This window comes from Canis lupus, chromosome 4 (assembly GCF_003254725.2).
Source record: "Canis lupus dingo isolate Sandy chromosome 4, ASM325472v2, whole genome shotgun sequence".
Classification (NCBI taxonomy): Eukaryota; Metazoa; Chordata; class Mammalia; order Carnivora; family Canidae; genus Canis; species Canis lupus.
Genome location: NC_064246.1, coordinates 14252104 through 14277904, shown reverse-complemented (window position 1 = coordinate 14277904; position 25801 = coordinate 14252104). Strand labels below are relative to the sequence as shown.

The following is a 25801-nucleotide window of genomic DNA, read 5'->3' as shown; positions in this document are numbered from 1 at the left end:
TAGGGTTCACTTTTCTTTTTTTTTAAGATTTTTATTTATTCATGAGAGACATAGAGAGAGAAGCAGAGACACAGGCAGAGGGAGAAGCAGGCTCCACGCAGGGAACCCAATGTGGGACTCAATCCTGGGTCTCCAGGATCCCGCCCCGGGCTGAAGGCGGCACTAAACCGCTAAGCCACCCGGGCTGCCCTGGGTTTACTTAAAGGAAAAAAGAAAGGGGGAAAAAATGTTCTTGACTAAATGCTCCCACTGTGTGCTTGATGATTCCTCACGCGTGACTGAATTTAATCATCCCCAGTCCCGTGAGACAGGTATTGTTAACTCTGGTTCAAAGATAAGCAATCAAAGCAGAATTATGATTTTTTTAAGGTCATAGAGCTTACGGAGCAAAAATTTGAATCCAGGCCTGTCTTATTTTAAAGTCTAGGCTGCAAAGGTTTAGTGCACCTTTAGTGTACCAAAGATTTAGGGTAAAAAAGAAGACACCCTAAAATGGCAGCTTCTGTTTCCTCATTCTAAATCTTTGATTGAAAATATTAATACAAAACAATGTCAACTAAGTGTTCTCAATTAAAAAAAAAAGAAAAAGAAAAAAGAAACCTGTACAGAAGCTACAAATGTGAGAAGCCTATATTTACACACAAGTGTCACGTGATGGGTAATTAGCCAGGTAACTATAGGTTTTTCTCTGCTAGAAAAGTATACGTTTCATCATGCTTTGAAATCTGCCTTATTATCAGCACTGCTATGAAAACAATGTTTTATTTCTTATTGAGTGAATAGGCCACGCATGAAGCATTGTTTTTGTAGGGCCTAATAGAATACCTTCTTTGTGAACCAAAGAAGTAGAATGGGTAGTTGGAAGGTGGAGAATATCCTCCATCATGATTAGCAAGTAACCATTTTAAGGGAGACGAGGATTAAAACAGTGCAATTGCCTAGAATACGAAACATTAGATGTCATGCTAAAACCATCTCCTTAATAACCTGTCACCTAAAAAAAAGACAGATTACGAACAAGCCGATAATAAAAAAGATAAAGCAGAGCAAGTCCAGTCTGGATTTGTTTATTTCCCTGCACATTTTTGTAACTGCTATAATCCTGAAACATGTAAAAGATTCCCTTGAGGAAGGGACGAATTAATAAGTGCCAGTATTAATACGTAAAATGTCTACACACAACAAACCCCTACAACACTACCAAAAATCCTCAGGCTGGAAGGCTAGCTTCGAGCATGTTCAAAATCCCTCTTAATGAGTTTCTCAGAATAAGTCTATAGATGGCTGACTACAAATTAAGCCAAAATAGTTAAAAATGGCATTCCCCTGCCCCAAGCAGGTTGCTTCTCCTACCAGGTACTGATGAGACAGCCCCTCCACTAGAGTGTATCATCCTAGGAAGTGCTGGACAAGAAGTCAAGTCAACCACTGAAAGTACGGAAGGATTCTAGTTTGGTTCAGAGCAGAGAACTCCAGAGGTTTTCAGAGGTTGACCATAAAAGTGACATGTTTACTCAACCTAGTAGGTGTAACTTTGAAGTTAGAGTGCCTACATGATAGACCTAAGACTGTTACGGGGAAGATAAGACAAACACAGAAGAAAAAGATACTGAATTATATTGCTAGTTACAGAGTAAGGTGCTCAGTAGATGGTAGAGACACTCAATGTGATTAAGAGCTCCAAAAGCAGGGAAAATCCTATGAGCTGCATGGCTCACGAGGGCTTCAGGTGCTTAACTTGGTCTTAAAGAAAACAGCATTTCTACAGGTAAAGAGTCCTGGAAGGGGCATTTCAAGAATGAGTGAAGGCATGAGCCACTCAAAATGCACTGCAGAGATTGAGGAGCAGGAGGGTAGGTCCATGTTGTTAACGAGAAAGAAGACCAAGCAGTCAGACGAGTTAGACTAAAGAAGGTGTACATAAAGGGTAGGAGATAAGGTAGAGAGATAGGCGGTCTTAACATTCCGTGTCCACTCTGAGCTGGCAATTCCACCTTTATAGATATATAAGGAAATAGTCTTGGAAACATGCAGAGCTCCCAGAACTTCATAGAGTTTTAGGAAAACAGAAGCAGCCCAAATGTCCAACAATAGAAATACCTCTATATTGAAACGTTAGGCAGGTGCAAAGAAACAGTGTAGAGCATTTTAGGACAGGAGGCACTGCCATACAAAAAACATCTGTATAGATTTCAATGGGGGAGGCAAACATTAGATTTCATTTTTATGGGGAAAGAGTTTATGCATATGAATTCCTGTCTATCCACATATTAGATACATTGGCACATAGATATATCAAAGCGCTAAAAGCACTTACTTCTGAATGGGAGGGAAAGAAGCAACTTCCATTTTTCTGCTTTTTGTTTGCAATGCCTACATTTTGTAATATGGACATGGATAGCATTGGTAATAAAAAACCACAACAATGAAAGTTATTTCATAAAAAAGAAAAGAAATAGAGGATGGGGTAAACAGTTCACTGGAAGCTTGCCTACAACATTCGTACTTTATCCGGTAGGCATGAGGTTATCCAAGAAAGCAAGGCGGGGCGGGGGGGGAAGGGCGGGGGGCGGCTACAGGCTGAAAGGCAATATTTTAAAAGGGTCCACGGGATAAAAATGTTAGAAATTATAAAAATTTAGAAAGCAAGTGGAGAGGTCCAAATGAGGAAAGTTCGAGGCAAGGCATGGCTCTGGGATTTCGGGGAAGAATGAAGCACTGCCACTTCATCCCAGCACACTAACGGAGTACTCACGGGGCAAGGCAATCAAGAAACCCTGAAATGGCAGGACTATTTGCTCAGCCCCTACTGTGCATGAAGCACTTCGGAAAGGCTTTGAAAACCTACCATTACTTCAGTCTGTCCTAAATAAATACATTTATTAAAATGGGGTAAAAGTCCAAAACTCGGCTTTTCTCTGCAGTGACCTGTACAAACTACAGACTTACACACATAATGCTGGAGGAGACAAGGGGAGTGAATCTTTGACATTTAGGAAAATTAATGTTTTGCAATAAAACCTCACATTTGAAGTACTCTAAAAGATAAACGAGCTGTTTGGAAGAATCAGCGTCAACACTAAAGAGAATTAAGCCTAAATGCCCAAATCAAATATCTGCTCACAAAACCCTCTGGAAAAGTCACATCAATTCACATGTACGATGTATGTCCTTTGTGTTCCAAGGTGATACCATTGTGATAACAGCTGTAATAATGGCCCACAGTCAGTAACCATGCAGTGGCTCAAGGGATGAGAGGTGGAAAGCAAACAAAAACATTTTAGAGTCACAATAATAGGAGAAAAGCATTTTGCATCTCCAACTGGAAGGGGAGCTGTTGAATCAAACCTTATTTTTAAAGCACATTTGAGGTACAGAGTCAATGTCGCACTCCTATCACCAAATGCAAATAGAATTATTGGTCCAAGTTCATCAATCTATCTATGATACCAGAAATTTATGAGCTTGCAAGAAGCTAAGGCTGCCAAAAGACTCTTTCCAGTAGACCAGGTATGTAACCAAGAACTAAAGGTGGTGTATATATATTTATATGTGTGTGTGTGTGTGTGTGTGTGTGTGTAGAGAGAGAGAGAGACAGAGAGACAGAGAGACAGAGAGAGCAAAGGACTCAGACAGCAGCTGAATTTCTTTCATCTTTGGTTATCTTCCCATCAGATTGTGAAATTAACATTTCTCATTAATGAAGCTAAAACAAAATTAAAAAGGTTGATTGCTTTCTCCATGGTGGTCCTTTTATCATAGAAATGGCCACAGAATACCCGACTAAAGACAAAATACCAGAAAAACAGAAAATGAAAACAAAACCAGAATAGTTAAGAGTCCAGGAGGATGCTAATGCATTAAACTAACACATATGATAATTTAGGGAATACTTGTTAGTCTTTCTCTTATTTGATCGGAGCAGGTTAAAGAAGCTGGACACCAAGCTGGTATTCAACTGTGGACCTTTAATGAAGCAAAAACCAGCTGAGGCAAGTGTCACCTTAAATGCTAGAGTACACAACAACAGAACTGCAGAAGCCAAAAGAACACAGCACTGGGATTGAGCCACAGAGACTCCCACCATCTTAATGGACAATAATTTTCATTAGATAATAGTCTACATTTAATGCTACTGTTTAAAAACAAAAACAAAAAACCAAGTAACTAAAATTCAGTAGTCGCTGAATTAACATGTTTTCCCCTTTGTGCTCTGAGAATTAGAAATCCAGGCCATACAGCTGTAGAGAAGAAGAGTGCCATACTTTAGTCAGTGTCATGATCTACCTGGAGGCTGCCAAGCCAGATGGATGTGTATCACAGTCCCTCTTCCACTGGAAGCTGTTTGGGTCTAGGTTTCTCAGCACAGATGAGCTCATAAAACATAAATGGGTAAGCAGGTATAAAAGAACACCCAAAGTAGATCCTAAGATGAGTAACCAGGATGGTGAGGGATTTTTAGAACCACATCCCGGGGAAGAATCGAAAAAATGGGGATTGTTTAGGCAAATAGAAATAGCACTAAGGACTAGTTCAATGAAAGGGGATGAGAAACATCAACTGGACCAACGTCCAGCTTCACAACTCTCTGAAGAGCTTGAAAAAAGCATGAGTTTCCTACCTTGTGCACACATTGTAGCCAAGAGGTGAATACTGGTAACCTGAATACTAAAAATAACACCAAAACTTCCAATTTCACTTTTTTCTTCCTACTTCTGCCCTGACATCTCCATTCTAAAAGAATAAACTCCTAAATTCTACAAACTTCTCTTCTGTTGACTATCCATCTTCAGCCCATGATCAAATGAAGATAGGAATCTAGAATTCTAAAAAGCATTCATTACTCTAGAAAACACTAGAAGATCCGCAATCAACAGAAATTCCAAACGAGAGGAGCTTAACTTGGAATGAGCCATCATGAGTGATGGCAATACGAGTATCCAGACAGCAATATCCATGACCAGCTGCCGACTGGCTCACACATACTTAGATTTTGCAGACTTCCTTTCCAGCAGGAACAGCCAAGATGGCTGAGTGCAGACAAAATACACGATTGTCATTTTTTCAAGACAGTTCTTACACACACATTCTACCATTATTTCAGGACAATGTTCAACTGTTTGATTACATGGGCAAGCTGAATTCTGACTTTAAAATGAAAATAAATAACCTTCCTGATCTGTTCCCAGATGCTTAGAAAAGTTATTCGAAAGCTTTAGATGTCTTGGACACAGACTCTTGGAAATATGAACATACTCCTGTTCAGAGGTCCTTTGGCCTGTCAATTTACAGTGGCACGAAGCAACCTCCTGAAGACACAGCCATGTTAGTCCCTGGATAGCAGGCTTCTCCGGTGTTAATGGTGCCACGATGAACTTTTTAAAAGAATCTGTGGTTCACACAACAATACTGTCATAGGGCCTTGTGAGAAAATCCTTTAGAAAGTACCCTTACAAATTTTTGATAAGCTCCATATGTAATTGATTTCTATGTTGAACTCAACGATTCTATAAAGGCCAGATTGGTTTTAGTGAAGAGGCCCTTCTATAGGGATTCCTTGTGATATTCATGAACAGAATAATTCAACAACATATCATCTAAGAAACTCTGGAAATTTCTACCTTAAGGAAAACAGTACAGCTAACATGGCAACAGAAGTTAAATATAAATACCAAATAAGCTCACAAGACTGTTTCATATACATAGAAAGTTTATATCTAGGAAGGAAGAAAGAAGGAAGAAAGGAAAGGACTGTCCTAATAAGAAGCATGTCTTCAATCCTAGTAAGTTCACTTGATGTACCAAGTGAAAAACCCTCCCTGATAAACTATCAGCACCTTAGCATGCTTCCTATTGGAGCCCTTTAAGCAGTTTTTGTCTGCAGAGTAAGAATCCTACCCATATCCACACGCCAGGAAGCAGCTTGACATATCAAACTCCAAAGTGATCTGAAATAACCGTTTGAAATACAAGGCCTCCAGAATTTCCAAGCAAAGACTATAGTCAATTTCTAACTAAAAATACTTGAGAAGTCATTGACATTACTGGCCACTTATGAGCCAGCTTATTTTGACAAAATTTTTGAGAGGAAAAAAGTTATACAACATAAAAATATACATATCTATATGTAAGGAAACATATAAATATGTAATAGGGTACATATAAAATATCATTTTACAGTGTGAGTGGTGTGTGTGTGTGTGTGTATGCAAAGATCAGAAGGATTTTAATAATAGTATCGGCCTTCTTTTGAGGCACATAATAATAAGGGTATACCATGCCCTCAACACTAGACCGTGTGATTAGGGAAGCTCAAAATGAACAAATAAACTAATATCATACTGCATAGCTCCCTCTCATATAAATCTTCCTTCTGATAATAACACAGTCATAATACTAGGACTTCAGTATCACAAATGATTCCATTGACACTAATTATTCCTCAGTTGATCTTCTCAAAAACCCAGTGAGATAACGCAGGGTACATACTATTACAGCTACTTTACACAATTACAGCTAAAGGTATAAGCATACAGTGACTCTTCGAGGAAGTGACAGATCTCCAGAACAGGAAGAGCCAAGATTCTCCCGACCTTCTCCTTACTGTTCTTTCAACACCACCATGTTGTCTATTCCCCAAAGTATAACAAAATCCGGGCAACAGAAGGGACAGGGGAAGCCACACTTTCTCAATTTGATGGGCCTTTAGAAACAGAAATTGAACCAAGGGAACCCCCATCATTAAATTCAGCTGTACCCACACCCACATCCTTTGGTCTCTTTTCTCAGTTTCAGCTCAGACGCTCTATCTTTTCTTTCTTTTTTCTAGAGACACATTTGGAGATGAAACCATTCATAACTGCCCATCCACAGACAGTTTGTGGCAGCATAATTGACAATGAGTCTGCTGCAAAAAAATGAAAATGCTGTTTTAATAACCTTGGCCTAAAATACATTCTGTTGTATGCCTCAAAGGGTTTCAATAAAAAGTCAACCTGTAGAGACATATTTTCTTGGCTTAAACAACAATCCAAAGCATATAAATGTAGTCCAACTATAATGACATATTTATAGGCCAATAAAGCTTACACTGCAGCTTTCATACTTCACTTAAAGGAACTCTGTAAGAAGCAGTGTTATATAAAATAATTTGATTTTTTTCAAACTATAGCCCAAGGAATAAAAAAATGCAAGTTTCCTATGTTTAACTGATAGTGTTTATATTCCTTCGTTGCTAAAAATTTTGTAAAATGAAATAATTCTTCATTTGACGACGTCCAACTGCCATACCAAATATGGGTATCAAGTCCACTTTATTACAAAAGCTAACTACTGTAATTCTAAAGACAAAAATAAATAACTAGAAGCTTGTGTAGTGAATGATTTAATCAACCCGATTCTTCTGGAAAAACAGGTTCCTGTGTTCATTACGCTTATGAATTATACATTCCTTAACCCTTGTATTTTAACATAGCTCTTTCTCTCTCTTTTTTTCCTTTTCCTATAAACTTCAGTATGAAACTGTCTGTGGAGAAGGTAAAACATCTTACCGAGTAAAGTCACAATTTGAATTGGTTTCATACTGAACTTTCTTTCTTTGAAAAGGACAAAGAGGAGGGAAAGGGACGAAGGCATGCTAACACATCTCAGGAGTGTTTTTGAAGATTATTGGTTTTCCCACTATCTAGATGTGTCATTTTAGTCACCAGTCATTTTGAATCTTAAACGAAAACTGCAGAGATTTGTAAAAAGCAAACATGATATCCACAAATATTGTCCTTGAAGGGGAAGAGAATTAAAAAAAAAAAAAGAGCTGTGCTTCGAATCAGAGCAGTTATTGGAAGCTGCCATTTGGGGCAGAGTTTCTCTTTGCGGAGTATTAATTTGCTGGCAGACACACATTTGTGAGAACATTCTTGTTTTTTTACTCTTCAGAGAGAGACAGGAAGTGACACAAACTGGGATTAAAGGGAACTTATTCTACCTAAACATTGAGCAAGAAGAGTTCTTTAATTAGCTTTTAGATGGTAAAATCCCTTCTCTAAGAGTCAACTTAATTATTTTGTCGCTATTGATGTTTTAACGTGATGAAATCCTTCGGTTAAAAACATAACGTATCGGAGTTTTATTTTAGCCACAAGAAAGGTGAGATCTTTCCATTCTTTGCTTACTTCCACCAGAAAAAAAAAGAGGGGGGTCTTAAATAATCTCAGAGTTCATCTTCTTTCTTTGGTAAGAACAATGAGGAGTTGGAAGTGTTCTACAGAAGGAAAAACCTAATAAGTGTGTGAACTTCCATTAACAATGTGGTATTGGAAGTGGTTTCAGTGTGGCCCAGAGAGAGAGAGATAAGAAAACCACTGTGTAGAAAGAAAAGTGCAGACAACAAATATTTTGATGTTGCAGACAAAAAGGAAGAGGTTGAAGAGAAAGTTGCTAGGACAGGAATGTGTACAGCAAGTGACACCCCCTGTCTCCCCAATATATACATCCTAACAATGTAGGCTTGTGAACCTTAGATCAAGCAGATAATGGAAACTCATTACATTAAGGAAAGTTTTTGTTTCTCTTTCCACATTATTACAACACAGTGTGCATTCCAATTACAAAAGCTATTTGTCTCAAATTCCCCACAGTTCATACCAACTGAGTAGAATTTCAAGGCCCCAAATTCTATCCTTAAAGGGGTATTTTACATTAAAAAAAAAAAAAAAGAAGGAAAAAGTAACATGGTGTTTCTTGTTCACCAGAGGAGAGCCTCCCCATCAAATCTCCTGTTGATTATTTTCCCTTTCTCAGCACTAATTGTATTGCTGTTTCCCAAATGAGACTGAAAAAAAAATTCAGAATCACCTAGGAAGTCTTTTTTTCAGGCCACATTCCTTGGCCTTGCCTTAATCCTACTGGATGAACAATCTGGGGAAGCTGGACTTAGCAATCAGTATTATTTTTAAAATTCCCCTAGTGAGTCTACCAAACACTAGGTTTAAAAACCACTAAGTACTTTGAATATTCACTATAAATCAATTTCTTCTGAAATTAATTATTAAAAAGTACATCATGGACTTTTTTTTAGAATTCAGTAAGATCAAACCCTCTAAATCTTTTGCTAGAATTAAGAGATTGAGTTTCTTTTCAGATTCATTAATAAACTATCAATTTTAAACAGAAAACAAGTCTGCTATAAATACTCTTGTTTATATGTGTGACATCAAGCTTAACCATCTACACATCCTTTTGTCCCCCGTGGGTTTCCTGTTTAGTTTTTTATTAGTAACAGTATATTCCATAACTAAAAAAAAAAATCAAACAAACAAAAGAAATGTTTAAATGTTAGGGAGAACATAAGACAATAGCAATACAACTTAGAGCAAACATTAGAAAAGTAATACAACACATGTATTATCCAGCATTATCACACATCAAGAGACTAGTCATTGTGTGTTCATGAAATTGGGGAATATAACAGCATATATAGGAAATTTAGTAAAAAAAAAAAAAATTGGGGGCTTTAAAATAAAACACCAGATTAATAATTTTCTTCAAAAGTCAGGCTGCCATGTCCAAAATATTACCGCCTGACATTTACCAAAAGATGACAGGAAACTGTTAGTCGTTGACTCAAATTGCAAGAAAATATTAATATGATTCCCAATGCACAGTACAGCTCATCACAAATCAGAATCACAGGAAAGACAGTTACTGCTGTTATGCAGTCTCTTTATGCCAATTAAGTAAAGAGTCTGGGTTTGTTGTAATAGTTAAATCCTAGGCTAAAGAAAACAGGAAGTTGTCACATTAAGGCATAAAATAGGGCTATGAAAATCAGCATTGTGCTAGAATGAAAGAAAAAGATGCCTTAATATGTTAAAAGTGAAGTTCCTCTTTGCCTAAAGAGGAAATAACTAGTCTAACTCAGAGGTCAACAACTTTGGTGTTAAGCAACGCTAGGAGAGTAAGTCAGTGAGCACCACAGGGAGATACAAATAGACGGGAGAGGATAAAAGAAATGGCCACAGAAAGCCTCTGGAGAAGAACGTGTTAAGAAAAAGCAAAAGAATTCATCAGGAAGCCCCTTGTATACGCCAGTCATCACTGTGGTAAACTAAACCCTTTATATCTTAAATTTCAGTGACGCAGTAAAGTCCCCATCTTTTCCAGATGGGGAAACTGAGACTAGGAGGCGAAACAATTTGACATTGCTCCACACTAAGTAACTCATCTCTCTTCCTCGCTCTGCTTCCCACCCAGCCTTGGTAAACAAACACATGAAATCCTGACATGGTGTTAAGAGATGTCATACTATCTCCTCAGAACAAATATTTAAACTCTTCATTAATTCAATCTCAGGTGCCCTAATTAAGTCTTCTGCCTTGACACCAAATGGGAGCTGCCTAAGGCCATGTGTTGTATCACCTGGTTCCTGGCTCAGGGTCCCACCAGGAGAAGGCCCTGCAATCCGGCAGCCAGCATCCATCCCTTACATACCCCAACAATCCGTCCATACATATTCCCAAGACCCTCTGAAGTCAAATAAATTTTATGTCTATATAAAATTATATATATGACAGGGTTTCCAGAAAGGCCTACAACCAGAAAAAAAAAAAAAGTAGGTTACTACTGTCTACACCCACACATGAGATTTGGAAGTACAAATTATATTTACCAAGGTCAGCCTTTTCCTTGAGAACGTCTTTGAAGTTGAGTCCACTGTTGAGTGTTGACTGCCTATACTTCAGCAAAGCTTCCTTCTGTCCATTCCTCCCCAAGGCCGTGGTCTTCACGGCCCCAGCCTGGAGGCCACATCTCCACTTGGAGAAATCAGAGTGTACCCACTTGACCAGGTCTTCAAGCTTCACGATTACCTTTTCAGAAACAGCAATGACTTCATCCTGCAAGAAGTGGTCAGGGAAGAACAAAACATTATTTGTGGTTGTAGGGCAAATGAGAAATGTTCAACAAAGCTCCTCTGAGATACTATTTGAGTGGTTCAACCTTATGCATGAAGACAATGTGCTTTTTGGTGACAAGAGAATCTTCAATAACTCACTTCAGTGGTTTTTCACTGCTAGCTGCCTAGTTGAAAAATAATTTAGAAGATCTACTTGTAATATGATTAGAAAGTGTTCCCCAAATTGGGTAGTGATTCTGATAGCCATTTTTAATGCCAGTTGCCAAAGCCCACTCTGCCTGTCTGACCACTTACTCCGGTGAAAGCTAATTTTTAGGTGCAGTTAATTGCAAAAGTAAAAAGTGAGAACTAGGTGACTAATGGTTAGCCTGTCTCTATATAAATGGTCTAAGTAATCTGGGATTCTTGGAACTCTGACTCACCCCCAAATTCCTATGTTTATGGTACATTTTCCCTTGGCTTATACACAAATATTGAATTTAACTTTTGTCCTAAAAATTAAATAAAACTGTGATGTAATCCCAAAAGAAATACTTCATAAATGTTATGTGCTTCCCACTGAAAGAAACTTACACATTCTCATGTTTCTTAAAAACTTTGTAAGCTGAGAAATGAACTGATTTTTTTCTTTTAATACATATGGGTAAGAGGAGAGAGGGTGAGCAAAGAGAAAGTCTTTGAATCTAAGAAAAGTAGTTGAAACTTAAGTTTCTCGTATGGATCATAAATTTGAATTTTAAGCATCTCTAATTGCTTCCAGGGAACAACCAACTTCTCTGACTCAGAATTAATCCAGCAAGATATTTAATAGATATCCATCCATGGAGTGAAGGAGGGCCTCTCTTACTGAAGATTCTTTGGAAAAGGCTTAAGAAGATCATCTCACTGGGTTTTAAGTTAAATTATTTGAAGCATTTGACATTTCAACTTGAACTGACTTCTTTCATTTCTTTTACTTCACATTTCTGAAGAAAGCTTAGCTGTGAAAACCCCTAAGCTTACAAAATCTTAGAAATATTTTTGACAAACAACAACAGGAAGATGTCTCTAAGCTATTAAACAAAAGGAATTCACAAGTGATTTTGGCTAATTTTGCTGTTAAACATGACTCTTTCCTCCTTCTCCTCCCCCACCTACACACACACACACACACACACACACGCACACACGTACTACACATGCAACTCCAAAGCAAACAAAAAAGGGTTTATTAAGATAAGCTTCACACAATAAGAAACCCTGGATTTAGTTTTTAAAAATGTTTTAAGGTAGGATCTAAAATTTCACTTTTCCTCATCCAGTTCCAAGCTGCTTCTGAGAACAAAGTTTGTCAGGCAGCAGCAAAATAAATACTCTATCAAAAATGAAAAGAAAAACTTTCGTAATGGAGTCCTTTCTCTTATCATGATTAAATATGGACTTCCACTGAATGGGACCCAAAGTGGAAACTGTTTTTATCCTCTGCTCAAGAAAAAAAAAAAAATCAGTACTTTATAAACAATGGAGCACATTACAAAGTACCATTTCAACGGATGATTTCACTCAGATTCACTACACCATCCTCTTGAAATAAAAGATCTGTCGTTGTCACGCATTTTATAGCTATTACATGGTGATTATTAAATGTCAGAATGAAAATTCAGGCTGGGTATGGTTTCAAAGCATATGGGAACAGCTTCTGGACAGGGCACACAAGAAATCAAGTTTAGAATATACTGGAAAATAATTATCATGTATATAAGTCTCAATATTAGCAAAGATGGAATTTGGCAACAATGTTACCAAATATGGTTCCTCAGAAGAGGCCAGTTTGGAGATGAGTGTTATTTTCAAATAGCTCTAACTATGATCAAATGATTATCATTTCAATTACCAGTTGCTTCAGATCTTTTCCAAGAAATGGCATGACTAGCTCTGGCTGGCTTACAGCGCCCGCCAAACAAATAGTTTATTAACCAAGAGAAAATACAATCCTTATGATGTCACTGATGAATAAACCCATCTTTCAAGATTCAGTCTATAGATTTTGTCCTTCCTCCCTTTCTCTTTCTCAGGAACAGACTTCATGAATATACACACATATATAAAAACAAATGCAGGAATTCACATAAACACGCATAAGCCATAAACCCAAGTTTGGATTAATTGTGCAACCACCAGTATGTTTTACTGTGGATTCACAGAGAAACTGGCCCTGCAACATTGTCAAATGCCAGGATTTAGAAGGAAATCTGATAAGCGGAGGAGGGGGAAGCAACAAACCAACCCAAAAAAAACAAAACAGCTAACATATATATAGAAAATGTCTCAGGAAACATTGCTTTGTACACACAATGGCATAAATCACATGTTCGTATTTACTATTCTGGGCAAGCATTGACTGAAGTTCCTAATACTCGCCGTTCTCGGGCAAGCCTCTATGTCTAAGAAAAGAATTTCAATAAGCTCATCTCATGATTACATTAGCTCTCTGCAAACCAAGAATTAGCACTGGATAAATATTGCTGATTTTCTCTAATACAACACAAAAGGAACACAAAGGAATACACTTTGTTATTCTCATAATGTACCTTGGCTATTCAATTAACCCAGCTCCCAATCAATATTTATGGAGGCTGCGTCGAGACGCTACCGAAGTCCAGATCCCCTGTCGCCATTGTTTGAAGTGGCTTGTTTCTGTCATTTGGATTTTGTGTGTACCACTGTATAAAAACAGCTTATTCCATCATGGAATCCTCTCTGTCAGAGAGGAGAGTATCTAGGCGTGAAGTCACAAATGAGCCTGTTTGTGTATTGTTGGCCTCCCCACGTGTTCAAAAAAGTGGGCAACTTCCCAGTAGGTCTCTGGACTTCCATCTTTCCATAAAATAAAATAAAAACAAAACGGTAAAAAAATAAATAAATAAAATGCAAAAGAGCTGCCAAAACAAAAACAATAAACAGCTGAAAGTGGGTGCTTTCTTTAGAGAAGATGTGAGATCTCTAGTTTACTGGTGACCCCATCACTCTCTACTGTCTTACAGCCAGTCCACTTTTCCCTTACCTGCCTGGCCCCTGGGCAGCCGGCCAGCAGTTAAGCTTGCGCACCCTGACGTAGTCCACCTCTTTCATTTTATTGACAAAGATGGTGAGGTTCAGTGACATAGCCTCCTACCAACTTCCGATAGAACTTGGACAAGACTTCAGGTCCCCTATCTGCCAACATAGCATTCATCCTGGACTCCGGAGTCTCTGCCTGGGTTTGATCCTAGGCCTGCAATTTATTCACTGGGAACACCAGGAAACTTATTTAACCTCCTTGTGCTTCTATGTTGTTGTTGTTTTTTTTTTTTTTAATGTACTGAAAAAAAAAAAGGACAATAATACTCTACCTCTTAAGGTAATTGCGAGGATTTAAATGGGCTTACATAAATGCAGTGGGATGTTGGAGTCAGCCACATTTTCATTGTCATAAGTCCTCTGCACTGGTGTTTTCCAAAGTGTGCCATGCAGAGATGAGTTTAGATGGTTCAGGGGTAAACTTTTTTTTTTTTTTTTTTTATAAGTTACTCATTGCTTATTTATTTTTGTGGTTACTTTCCATTTATGGGAAAGTGGTACTGGTTTTCCATTTATAGGAGATTTAGAAAGTTTCCTCTTGAAATAAATGTAAGTTAAAAAAAATAGGTTGATTTCAACAAAACCATTAAGTAAACACAGGACATGTGAGTATGGCAAAAAAATAAAATAAAAGAGAAGATGCTATGAAAATGACTGAAATTTGGGACAGTGTATTATGTCAGTGGTTCTCAAAGCGTAGTCCAGGAACCCTGGGGAATCCCCAAGACTATTTCAGGTGGTCCGTACAAGCAAAACAAAGATCATAATAATACTAAGACATTATTTGCTTCTTTCAGTCTTATTTTCTTTCAAGTGTAGAGTGGGGTTTTCCAGAGACTATATGACATATGGTAAGGCAGGAGAGTAAATGCAGAAGCAGATACGAGAATCCAGCTGCCTCTCTCAAGCCAGACACTAAAGAGTTTATAAAAATGTAAAACAATGCCACTGTTTTTACTAATTCTTTGTTTTTCAAAATATGGTTAATTTTCATAAAAATGTGGCACTTATATAATAGGTTTATATTACTATTTTTATTTTTTAAATTAACTTACAGTAAAATTTCCTGTTTTGATGTACAGCTCTATGAGTTTTAACACATGGCAACCGCTGATCTGTTCTTGCTATTGTGTTCTCTTTTCCAAATGTCATATAAATTGAATCATACCATCTGAAATCTTTTGAGACTGCTTCTTTCACTCAGCATAACGCCTTTGAGATCCATCCATGTTGCAGATGTATCAACAGCCTGATTCCTTTTCACTGCTGAGTAGTATCTCCTGTGACGTGGATGTGTCACAAAATTGTTTATCCATTCACCCACTGAGGGACGCTGGGTTGTTTTCAACTCTGGTGACTACAACTAGAGCTGCTGTAAACATTCACATGAAGGTTTTTTTGTGAACATACATTTTTAATTCACTAGAACAAATCCTCAGGAGAGGGACTGCTGGGTAAGTGTAGATCTAATGTTCTAGTCGGTTTTCCAGAGTGGCTGGACCATTTTGTACTCCTACCAGGAAATAGATGAGCATTCCAGTTGTTTCTCTTCCTTGTCAGTACTCGATACCATCTTTGTTAATTAACTTATTATGGCCTACTCTAAATATGTGTGGAGTGGCTTATCATGTTTTAATTTTCATTTCCCTAATGACTAATGATGTCGAACATCTTTTCAGGTGTTACTTTTTCATCCATATATCCTTTATGGTGAAGCACATGTTGAAGTCTTTGGCTTATTTCTCAAATTGGACTGTTTGTTTTCTTAACATTGCATTTTCTTGTATCTACTGGTCTTTTGTCAGATATGTGATTTGGAGTATTTTCTCCCGTTCTGTGGCTGTCTTTTCATTCTCTTAACAGTGTCTTCAAAGGTTTTAAATTTTGATCAAGTCCAGTTTGATCAGGTTGTTTCTTCTTTGAATCGTGGCTTTGCTGTTGCACCTATGAGCTCTTTGCCTAATCCCAGGTCACAAAGAGTTTCTCCTATGTTTCCTTCCCAAAGTTGTAGAGTTTTATATTTAGAAATATGATCTATTTTGGCTTAATCTTGTATAATGTTTGAGATTCAGCTTGACATTCATTTTTTCTACATATGGATGTCGTATTATTTTTATTTTTAAATGAATTACCAAGTACTTTAAGTTACTTCTCATTTTTAATTTATTTTTTAAATTTTTAAAAAGATTTTTATTTATTTATTCATGAGAGACATGCAGAGAGAGACAGAGACATAGGTAAAGGGAGAGGCAGGCTCCCTGTGGGGGGCCTGATGCAGGATGAGATCCCAGAACCCTGGGATCACAACCTGAGCCAAAGGCAGATGCTCAACCACTGAGCCACTCAGGTGCCCTTCATTTTTAATTTGTAATGCAGTAAATAGCAATAGATATAAGTCTCATAAACTAAAGCTCCTCGGCGTCCTTGATAATTTGGATATAAAGGGTCTTGAGTTCAAAACCTTTGACAATGTTGTATTATATCATGAACCCAAGACCTTTCCTCATTCTTTGTTTCCTTTGATTTCTTAGTGGCATTTGATAAAGAACAACCCTTCCTTCGACAAAACTCTCCCTCTTGTTAAGAACTGTGAAGAGTGTGAGATTTTACTCTACTTTCAAACTTACAAGTTGGCCTGCCACAGTTCTACAGATGCTGGCAGAGGACAGAAGACTCCTGGTCAGAGACAAAGAATGGTTTATTGCTCACAGCAACAGCTGCAGTGAAATACCGTGTTTGTGTTGTTTCTTTAATACCTAATTGTCAAAATGGGATACAAAGAGGGTGAGATGACACGTGAACATGCAGTGGGGTGCATTACAGGATAGGACCCTGAGTGTAGAGAACCCAAATCTTTAATACTGATCAATAATCATGCCTACTCTTTGTTCCATAGAAAGACACTAGCTCTGTCTTCCAAAGCTGTTCACTATATAGGCATCCTTGAAAAGATAGCCCAGAACAGGAAATCAGTGGCTCTGCTCACAAGATGTGCAAAAACTCAATGGATCCATGAAGAACACCCACCCAACACCTACCACCTCTATATTTCTTTGCTTCATTCAATTTCTCTTCTTCGTTATTCCATCTCCCTACTGGGAAAATGTAGGAAACATAGATCCTTAGATATAGTCTGGGTCCAGATCCTCTTTCTCTGAATATTACTCTTTGAGGAAATCATTTTCCATGGGAATTCCAGTATTCACCCTTTAACTACATTCTACAGTTTGGTTCCAAAAATTCATCTAGACTCTAGTCCCATATTGTCAATTTGATGTCTCAGAATCAACTCACACCTAGTGGAACTGCACAGCCCATTTGGCTGATCGTAAGAAAAGATCTTAGACAACACAAGGGAAATTTAAATTCCCCAACTGTGGCTAGCTTTCCCCCAAAATCTATTCTTCCTTTCTTCTTTAGTAATAAACTGCTAATTTGCTGCACACAGAATAAAGACACCATTTCCCCTGCTCCTCTTATAGCTAGTTTCAGTCATGTGACCAAGTTCTTACAAAAAAAAAAAAAAAAGTATGAGTAATAGTGGTGTGTGCAACTTCCAGGTCATGGCCTTAAAGGGAATGGATATACCTTTGGAACATACACATGAGGACAAATCTCTTAGGAGAAAAAAAACAGAGGAGTTGGCTCTCTAGGCAATCTCATGCAGCAGAACCACCATACCATCCCTGAACCATATACCTGTAGGTGGTGACACAAGTGAGGTTTTGAACTCCCAACTTACTTAAACATTTTAATTCTGGGTCTCTCTTGCACACAGATAAACCTTTATCATGATAAATATATCATTCCTCAGGAGAGAGAACATGAACACAACCTTCCTTATAACATCATGTGGTAACTAGTAACCAATCATTGCTTAGGATAGCTATATTCAGGGATGCCTACATGGCTCAGTCAGTTAAGCACCCAACCCAGCCTAGGTCATGATCTTAGGGTCAGGGGATCAAGTCCCTCGTTGGGCTCGATGCTCAGCATGGAGTCTACTTGTTCCTCTCCCTCTGCTCCTCCTCTGCTTGCTCTCTTTCCTCCAATAAATAAATAAATAAATAAATAAAATCTTTTAAAAGGATAACTATATTCAGCTATGTTAATGAAGCCCAAAGATTATGAACACAGATGTAATATCAAAGGGTTTGGCAGGAGGAGGACTGAATGAGAACAGGAAAACACAGCATATTCATCTCAATCTTCCCCAAACATCCTAGATTTTTAAAATATTCTTTGTAGCAACCAAAATGTGATAAATGTTGGAAACACAAACATGACAACAGGTGATATGTTAGCTAAATAAATAGTGAAACCAAAATAATAGTCCAATTGGTTCCACAAGAGTGGGATATTTTCATCTAGATAGAAACTAAAAATGAAAAAAAAAAAAAAAAAAAGAAGCCCAAAACCCTCTATTAAATGCTATCATTTAGAAAGACCAGTGCAAGCACATCAGCTTGTGCACTAACCACCGTGGTAGGCAGATGTGCCCATGGTGTGCAAAGGTAAGACAGTGCCACCAATGGGCCTGGCTGGGTTGGCCACTCGCATGCTTTCAAACCCTGTCCAGATGACTGCTATTCTAGGCACCTTCATTTGGCTGATCACTCTCCCTGTTAGATGTTGGTGTGCTCCACTAACAGGATTCCTACAGAATGAGTATAAAGGTTTCATTACAGGCACATGGTTGCCAGTCAGAGTCCAACAAAGTCAGGGAGGACAGAATGGTGATATGGGTCAACAAGATGAAGTTTTCACTGGCTGGCCATGAAATGAGAAAAATAAAGACAATGCCATGAGCATTTCGTGAAGCTCCATTTGCTAGATTTCAGGGATGATCTTTGCACCAGTTAGCATCCCAGCAGGAAACAGATGGAATACTTGTGTAATGAAAATCCAAGGAAGATTTTATAAAGGCTCTAATGATAAAGTTATTGATAGGATGTAAAGGAACCACAAGAGATGGATAGTACACGAACTTGGGCTGAGCGCAGGTTGGTTATCATCACTTCCAGGCCAAAAAGTCAAAGCCAAGGAGCCAGTGGTTACCAGAAGAGAGGAAACCCTTCTATCGGTGGCGGTGACTCTTCCTTAGAGGGACACCAAAGTCCGGAGGAACCTCACAGGAAAGAACAGGGGATAAATACTTGCCTTCACCCTCCTTCCTACCCTCATCTTGCAGGGCACCTCTATGCTATGGCTGAACCCCACTGGAAGCCACAGGGCCAGGAGCTGTGTCGATGGAGCAAACCAGTGAAACAGTCAGAGGGCAGAGAGAAGGGAGCAGGGCTGCTCTAGCGGGGCCCCTGCACACTCTTCCCATTTAAGACTTCATTCTTCCTCCTTTCATCTGGTGTAATAATATCCATTTTTCCTCAGAAATAAAGATGGCAATAGACGATAGTAGTTGTTTTTTAACGTCCTGAGTAGACAAAATAAAATGATATCAACACTAAGTTGGTCCCTGAACTGGGAATTACTGTTCTTATTACATGTGACATAATGGTAAATCTTTATTAGGCACCACTATTTCATGCTGAATTGCATAATTCTGTGTTCTACAGGAAACACCCACACCGCTGAAACTTTTCAGTGGCAGGTACCCTTGCTTAATTTCTACCTCTCCTGGACTTCCCAAAGAGCTAAGGACTGTGCTGTGCCTAAAGCACACAAAACTACTTATTTTAACAGTATGCCATCTCTGGCTGTTCCATGTTGGGAGAAACTAAGAGACACTCAGAAAGCACTGGCTTCCAAGTCTGCCTAACCCAGATGCAGCTCTACTAGGTTTAATGTCCATATTTATCTTGGGACATGATATCATCTTGCCCAGGTCTCATCTAAAAAATGGGGTGGGGGTGGGGTGCCTAGCTGGCTCAGTCAGTGGATCATGTGACTTTTGATTTCAGTCAGGGTTGTGAGTTCCAGCTCACGACCCTGGACATAGAGATCACTTAAAAAAAATGGGGGGGAAATAAGATTAAAAAAACCCTTGCCTCCTTGGGCAGTCAGGATGTTGAAGCAATCAGAGTACAATGGTCAACACAGAGAAGGCACCCAAGAAACAACGGCTATTACTATTACTACATCACATCATTTTAACTGAAGATGAGGGAGTGAAGGTGACGAGTATCCAGATGCCACCCATGAGTAGCTGTGTGTATTCCTAACGCTTCTTAATTCTTTGTCTGGGAACAATGATACCTGTAGTTACTGCTAGGTACCTCCAAGGGGGAAGCTGGGCCAGAAAGCAGTCACTAATTGTCTGGGTTCCTAAGTCATTTCCCTCAGTCCTTGAAGAAAGAGCAGTGGAAAACTCTGAGATGTTTTACTTTACCTAGACACTAATCCATGAATTTAACAGACACGCTTTTATCTGATCTCTCCAAGGACCCTCTGAGGTAGGTGCTCTCAGGCCCATTTTAGAGATGAGAAAACTGAGGTGAAACCAGAAGCCAGATTTGGTAACACCCTCATCTCATTGGCAGATTAGTCTCTGTGGTCTTTTCAGTACAACACTCCATGCTACTCCCACCCTAGGATAAGGGAACTCTGCCCTAACAGTGTCTTGGGGGCTGGGGGTGGGTGGGATTTAAGGTCATTCTGCAGCCAAAGGGATTTTAATTTTTGATTTGTATTGTGGTTTTGTCCCCAAAGTAAGATTACAGGAATTGCCGTTCATGTGCTTTTTAAAAATGTGAAGAATTTTCTGTTGTCCGAGTGATGAAGATATCCTCTCAAGTATGCGCTAAGGTTTAATTTGACTCCCTGAACATGATGAAATGGATTTGCCATGGAGCCTCATTAGTGTATTGGGTTCCAATTTCCCAAGCCAGCCCCTTCTCTCTCAACCTCCTCCCTCCCTCCCTGCAGACGTTTGGGTGAAGCTTGTGGCTCAATGAACTTTGGAAATCCATCCTGGCACAATTAGAGGGAGTAAGCAAACAGAAGACTGCTCTGAGGTGTGATTTGTCAGATGTAATGCGACCATCCTTCACGGCATAGCCAAAGGCATTTGCGTATCAAACAAGTAATTCAAAAATCCTAAATATTTTATGGTCCTAAATACATTTTTAATACAGGCTAATCTAAAACCTGTTAGGCTGCAGCCTGCTCCCCTGACCAGAAGCCCATCTCTAAAGAAAGCCCAGAAACATCCTCTCATTAATTCCCTGTTTCATATCTTTCCTTTCAGATTGACCATGGATGAGCCTTTTTTTCCTCCCTGAGATTAAAAACTGTCTACACAGAAAGCAAGATACATCCCAGCGTCCTAGATATTTCCTCCCTAAACAGGCAAGTATTTGATATATACTGAAAGACGCGTTAATGGTGGAGCCCGCCCACCTTCCCTTTGGCCAAATTAATAGGGTCTTAACTCCACAGCCTAGGTTTTTTTTTTAACTACCTACAGGTTGCTATAATAAAAACTAGCTTGGCACCCATATTCTTAGCTGTGGCCATTAAAACATAAGCAAAAGAAGATAAATGAGCCCAATTCGAGTGTTAAAGTTCAGTTGAGAACATTCTATAAAAGCAAAAACAGTAACAATAAAACCCAAACTCAACTTCTACCCAACACGGATGATCTATTACGCTGAACAACTCCAAACCATTCCTTTGACATCTTCTGATCTTTTTTTACCCAGTTTTATAGGCACATTACCTCCTGCCCAGGTACACAGTTCAGCAGAACCTACACACCATAAGGACCCTAAAAGGAAGAAGACTCTTTGCCTCTGTTGGTATATGAAAACCATATTATTCAGGGCTGTCTGAATTATTCAGGGCTATTGGGGATCTGGCACGGAGTCCTAAAATACTGCTGTCATTAATGAGAAGAGCAGTCTTCACAGAACATCACCAAAAGCCTCATGCCTATTTAGAATGCTTTAATGTAGAAACCAAGTAAGTCTTCCTGTTTTGTGTAGCCTCCATTTAAACATAAACATATGATTTAGACATGCTCCCTCTTGTTAAACATTTTTTCTTGTTCTGTTCACTTAGCATAGTTCCCATTATTATCCTTACGTGTACTATGGCGGTGGAATAATTTGAGGCCCACAGCTTTATTTAATAATGTAATTATCCTATATTGGATTACTTAAAGGGGCTTTGTATTTTTAAGTTCTGGTTTTTCCTATACTGGTGATATGCTCTGCCGTGGTAAATGATTCAGGCTTCAATCAAAAGCTCTAAACTCAGTTTGGAAAAATATTGAGTGTTTTTGAATAAGCCAGGATTAATGCAAAAGCCAATTTGCAACCACAGTTGGTGACCTTTCTACTCCTGTTCAAAGACTGTGGTGTGCAGGCTGGCACAGGGGACAGACCCAAGCAACTCCAACAGCCTGATTCCAACTCTTCTGACACCTCAGGGAGGTTGTATAAACCAGAGTACAAAGCCCCAGGTCTCTTCAAGGTAAGCTTTCTGAAAGCAGGGCTGAAACTTGCATGGCCTTCCATGCCTTCCAGTATCTGGTATATTCCCACATGGAGCTTAAAGAATGAGTGAGTGAATGAATGAACAAATGGATGGATGGATAGATGGATGATGGATGGACAAATGAATGAACACATGTCCTTCTGGACATTCTGACAAAACAGGTGCAGGAGGGAATACAGAAGGAACCATCTTTAATGCATTCATGGGAGCATTCACATGCTGAGCGACATCCAGTGTTATTGTCAGGAGCGATTTTTTTCCCTAATTCAACTCAATCTGATCCAGTTGACCTGTATTGACTGTGCTCTGTGCCAAGCACTGGGCTGAGAGATAAGGATGCCTAAGACACTGGTGCTGCCCCTTCAAAAATGCATGGTGCTCGCAGCCTCCTATTCTCAGCTAGGAAATGAAGGCTCCTCTCTTTTTAGTCCTTTGCCAGAGAATCCATTCACTCTTCCCTTCTTGATGTTCTGAGCATCTACTCTAAGCTGTGCTAGGTGCTAGGGTAGCTGGGAGAGAAACCCCTGAATCATGGCTGCCTGTCTGGGGTTGGTGGTCGGGGTGGGGGGAGTTGGGTAGACAATCAACAATAGCCCTCAGCTAAATATGATTTATATAATGAGAAACTGTCATAAGTGATTTCATTCATTCCACAAATATGTAAGGAGCACCAATTATATGTCAGGCATTGGGGTTACAGTCAGAAATAAAACAGACCAAAATCCCTATCTTCTTGGAGCCTACCGTCATTCAGTGCAGTGTGTAGCGTATGTATGGGGTGTGTACATTAGGGGAGAGTGGGGTGGGGCAGAGAAGCCACGTAATAAACAAAAGCAGAAGGAAAAGAACTAGAAGAGGCAATCATGGAAGACTGGGGTGTTACTGGGGATGAGTTCAAAATCGAGTGGTTGGAGAAGACTCTCTGCTATTACCCTAAGGAACAGAAGGAGCTAGCAAGGTGAGGACAGGAGGGGAGGAGGGGGAAAAAGAATACAGAACACGCATGCAGAGAAAACAGAGGATACACAGGCACAATGTCAAACTCAAGGTTAAACACACACACACACACACACACGCACGCACGCACCATGGTGCATGTCTTATAGCTGATGCATGCTTCTAAATCCGAATCCAGATTCCTTTTCTCTACGTTTCCTGTGGGTTGAACATGGAAGCTACCCTAGAAATCAACTTCCATTGTTAAAAATGGACCAAAATTTGCTCAATGTCATCTTTTCTTCAAACTTTTATGCCTACACATGTATGCTTTGAACAGCTTGTTAAAAACCAGGTTATATCTTCCCAGAAAGAGAAATAGATAAGTTTTCCTGTGAAATAGCTGATTTCCACAGACTTTAAAAGGTAGAAGGCCAGCTGCTCTCTGACATATGCACACGGTTGGTGGGTAGCTAGGACATGCTCATCTCCTGTAGACGCACTCGTCAGAAACACAATCCAGGACAACAGTCCCTTTCATTTGAACGTTTAGGTCTTTACATGGACATATACCAATCTGATTTATTGCCCCTCCTCAACCACTGTGCATGAAACATACTTGTTTTCTTATAGATTAAGGAGCCTGTTTAATTATATCAGGTATAGGGTCCTCCTTCCCCTTCTCTCTGCAGCCTTATACCAGAACCAATGCCCTTTCCAGCAAAACTCTCCAAATTCACTGATCAAGATGTTAGGTTTAAGAAAGACCCAATATGGCTTGTTGACATGCTCTAAGACTATCAAATCTTTAAAAGATTAAAGCAATCTGCTGTCTACCATGTACGTCTCCTATAATTAAACGCCCAGAAGAGCGAAGAGGTATTTGGAAGGAACCACCCAAGGAGAATACGTAACAACAAAAGGAGAGAGAGAGAGAGAGAAAAAAAAAAAAGGAGCAAAGAGAGGGTAAAAAGAGTATCATTCAACCCTCATCAGACTAGCCTTACACTAAAGTGGCTGGCTCCATTGCTGACTGCTAATATGGCTCCCCTCAATGCCCACCTCCTCATATTAATGCCCTTGGGTAATACTCTCCCCTTGAGTGTGGGTTGCACATCAGCCAACAAACAGAATTAGGCAAATGTATGTCATTTCTGAGATTAGGTTACAAAAGGTCTGTGGCTTCTGTCTCTCTCACACACTGTGAGGGAAGTCAGCCACCACACTGGAAACTGGCCCATGGAGAAACCACAGCGAGGGATTGAGGGAGGCCCCGGCCACTAGCCAGAAGGAAGGAGACCCTCAGTCCAACAGCCCTGGAGGACCTGTGGCCTGCCAACAGGCAAGTGAGTCCACCTAGAAGTAGATTCTACCCAAGTGAACTTTGAAATGACCATAGCTGAGGAGGGCACCGCGGCTGCAACTTGGAGAAACCCTAAGCCAGAGGCACCCCACTAAGCCTTACCCACACTCCTGGCCCACAGAAACAGTAAAAAATGTGGTCTGAAGACACAAATTGCGGGACAACTTGTTATACAATAGATAACTAAATATATTCATCTTTAATATGGGATACATGTACACATTTTTGTATGATAATGAAATGAAGTCTATAAAAGAAGGTGCTAAATACCAGTTTCAACTACGCTTGAAAATTAGCCGAATTTCCGTTGATAAGTGGAAACACGCTTCCTGCAACTGCCTAAATCCAGAAACAACTGCCTATAGAAGAGAACTTTTCTTTTTTGGGCGGGTGAGGACCAACAAAAATTTCCAAGAACACTATTTAACAATATGAGCATACGTTCCTGGATGAAAGGGCAAAGTAAAAGACATTCTTGCCAAGTAAGGGTAACTTTATGTTTTCTCTCCTTGAAGCAACTAAAGCAAAAGGAGCCGATATTACTCATCTCTTTGCCCCCAAAGTACCCCGGATATACTAATAAATATGGGTTGAATTGAATTGAATAAAAATTTGCAGCCAAAAGGCCTATGTTTAAAAATAGAAATGTTTTTCAAGAGCAGTATTGTATTACATCCTTAGCTACCAGAGAAGAAGCCCAAGCCTTGTGTCTCTCTTTTCCTCCTCCCACCTTTTCCAGATTCATCTTTGGAAAGCCCTTGGCACAGCTGACCAGTCAGAATTGTGTTGCTTATGAACACAATTTCGGGCCCTGTAGATACACAATCCTCCAATCTTCATGGCCAAGATCAAGATGTGGCTTCTCTTTGCTTAAAAAGAGAAACAAACAAGCAAATAAAAAGGGCAGAAAATTGCCTTTAAAAATTAAAGCCAAAAAAAAAAAATTAAGGCAACTGAGATATCTCAATATTCTGACATGCTGAGAATGTTTTCACTCCACTGCTTCGAGGGGTCATTTAAGGAATTCGGGGGGTCAG

General features: G+C 39.3%; 1 protein-coding gene across 1 annotated transcript in view; it reads right to left on the bottom strand.

Annotated features, from left to right (window-relative positions):
- The window catches only part of ARID5B (AT-rich interaction domain 5B), a 178278-nt gene that overhangs the window by 136705 nt on the left and 15772 nt on the right, over positions 1–25801 (bottom strand). Inside the window, exon 3 of the mRNA XM_025435202.3 lies at positions 10667–10892. Within this exon, the coding sequence (XP_025290987.1) occupies positions 10667–10892 (226 nt within the window). The remainder of the gene's footprint in view (positions 1–10666; positions 10893–25801) is intronic.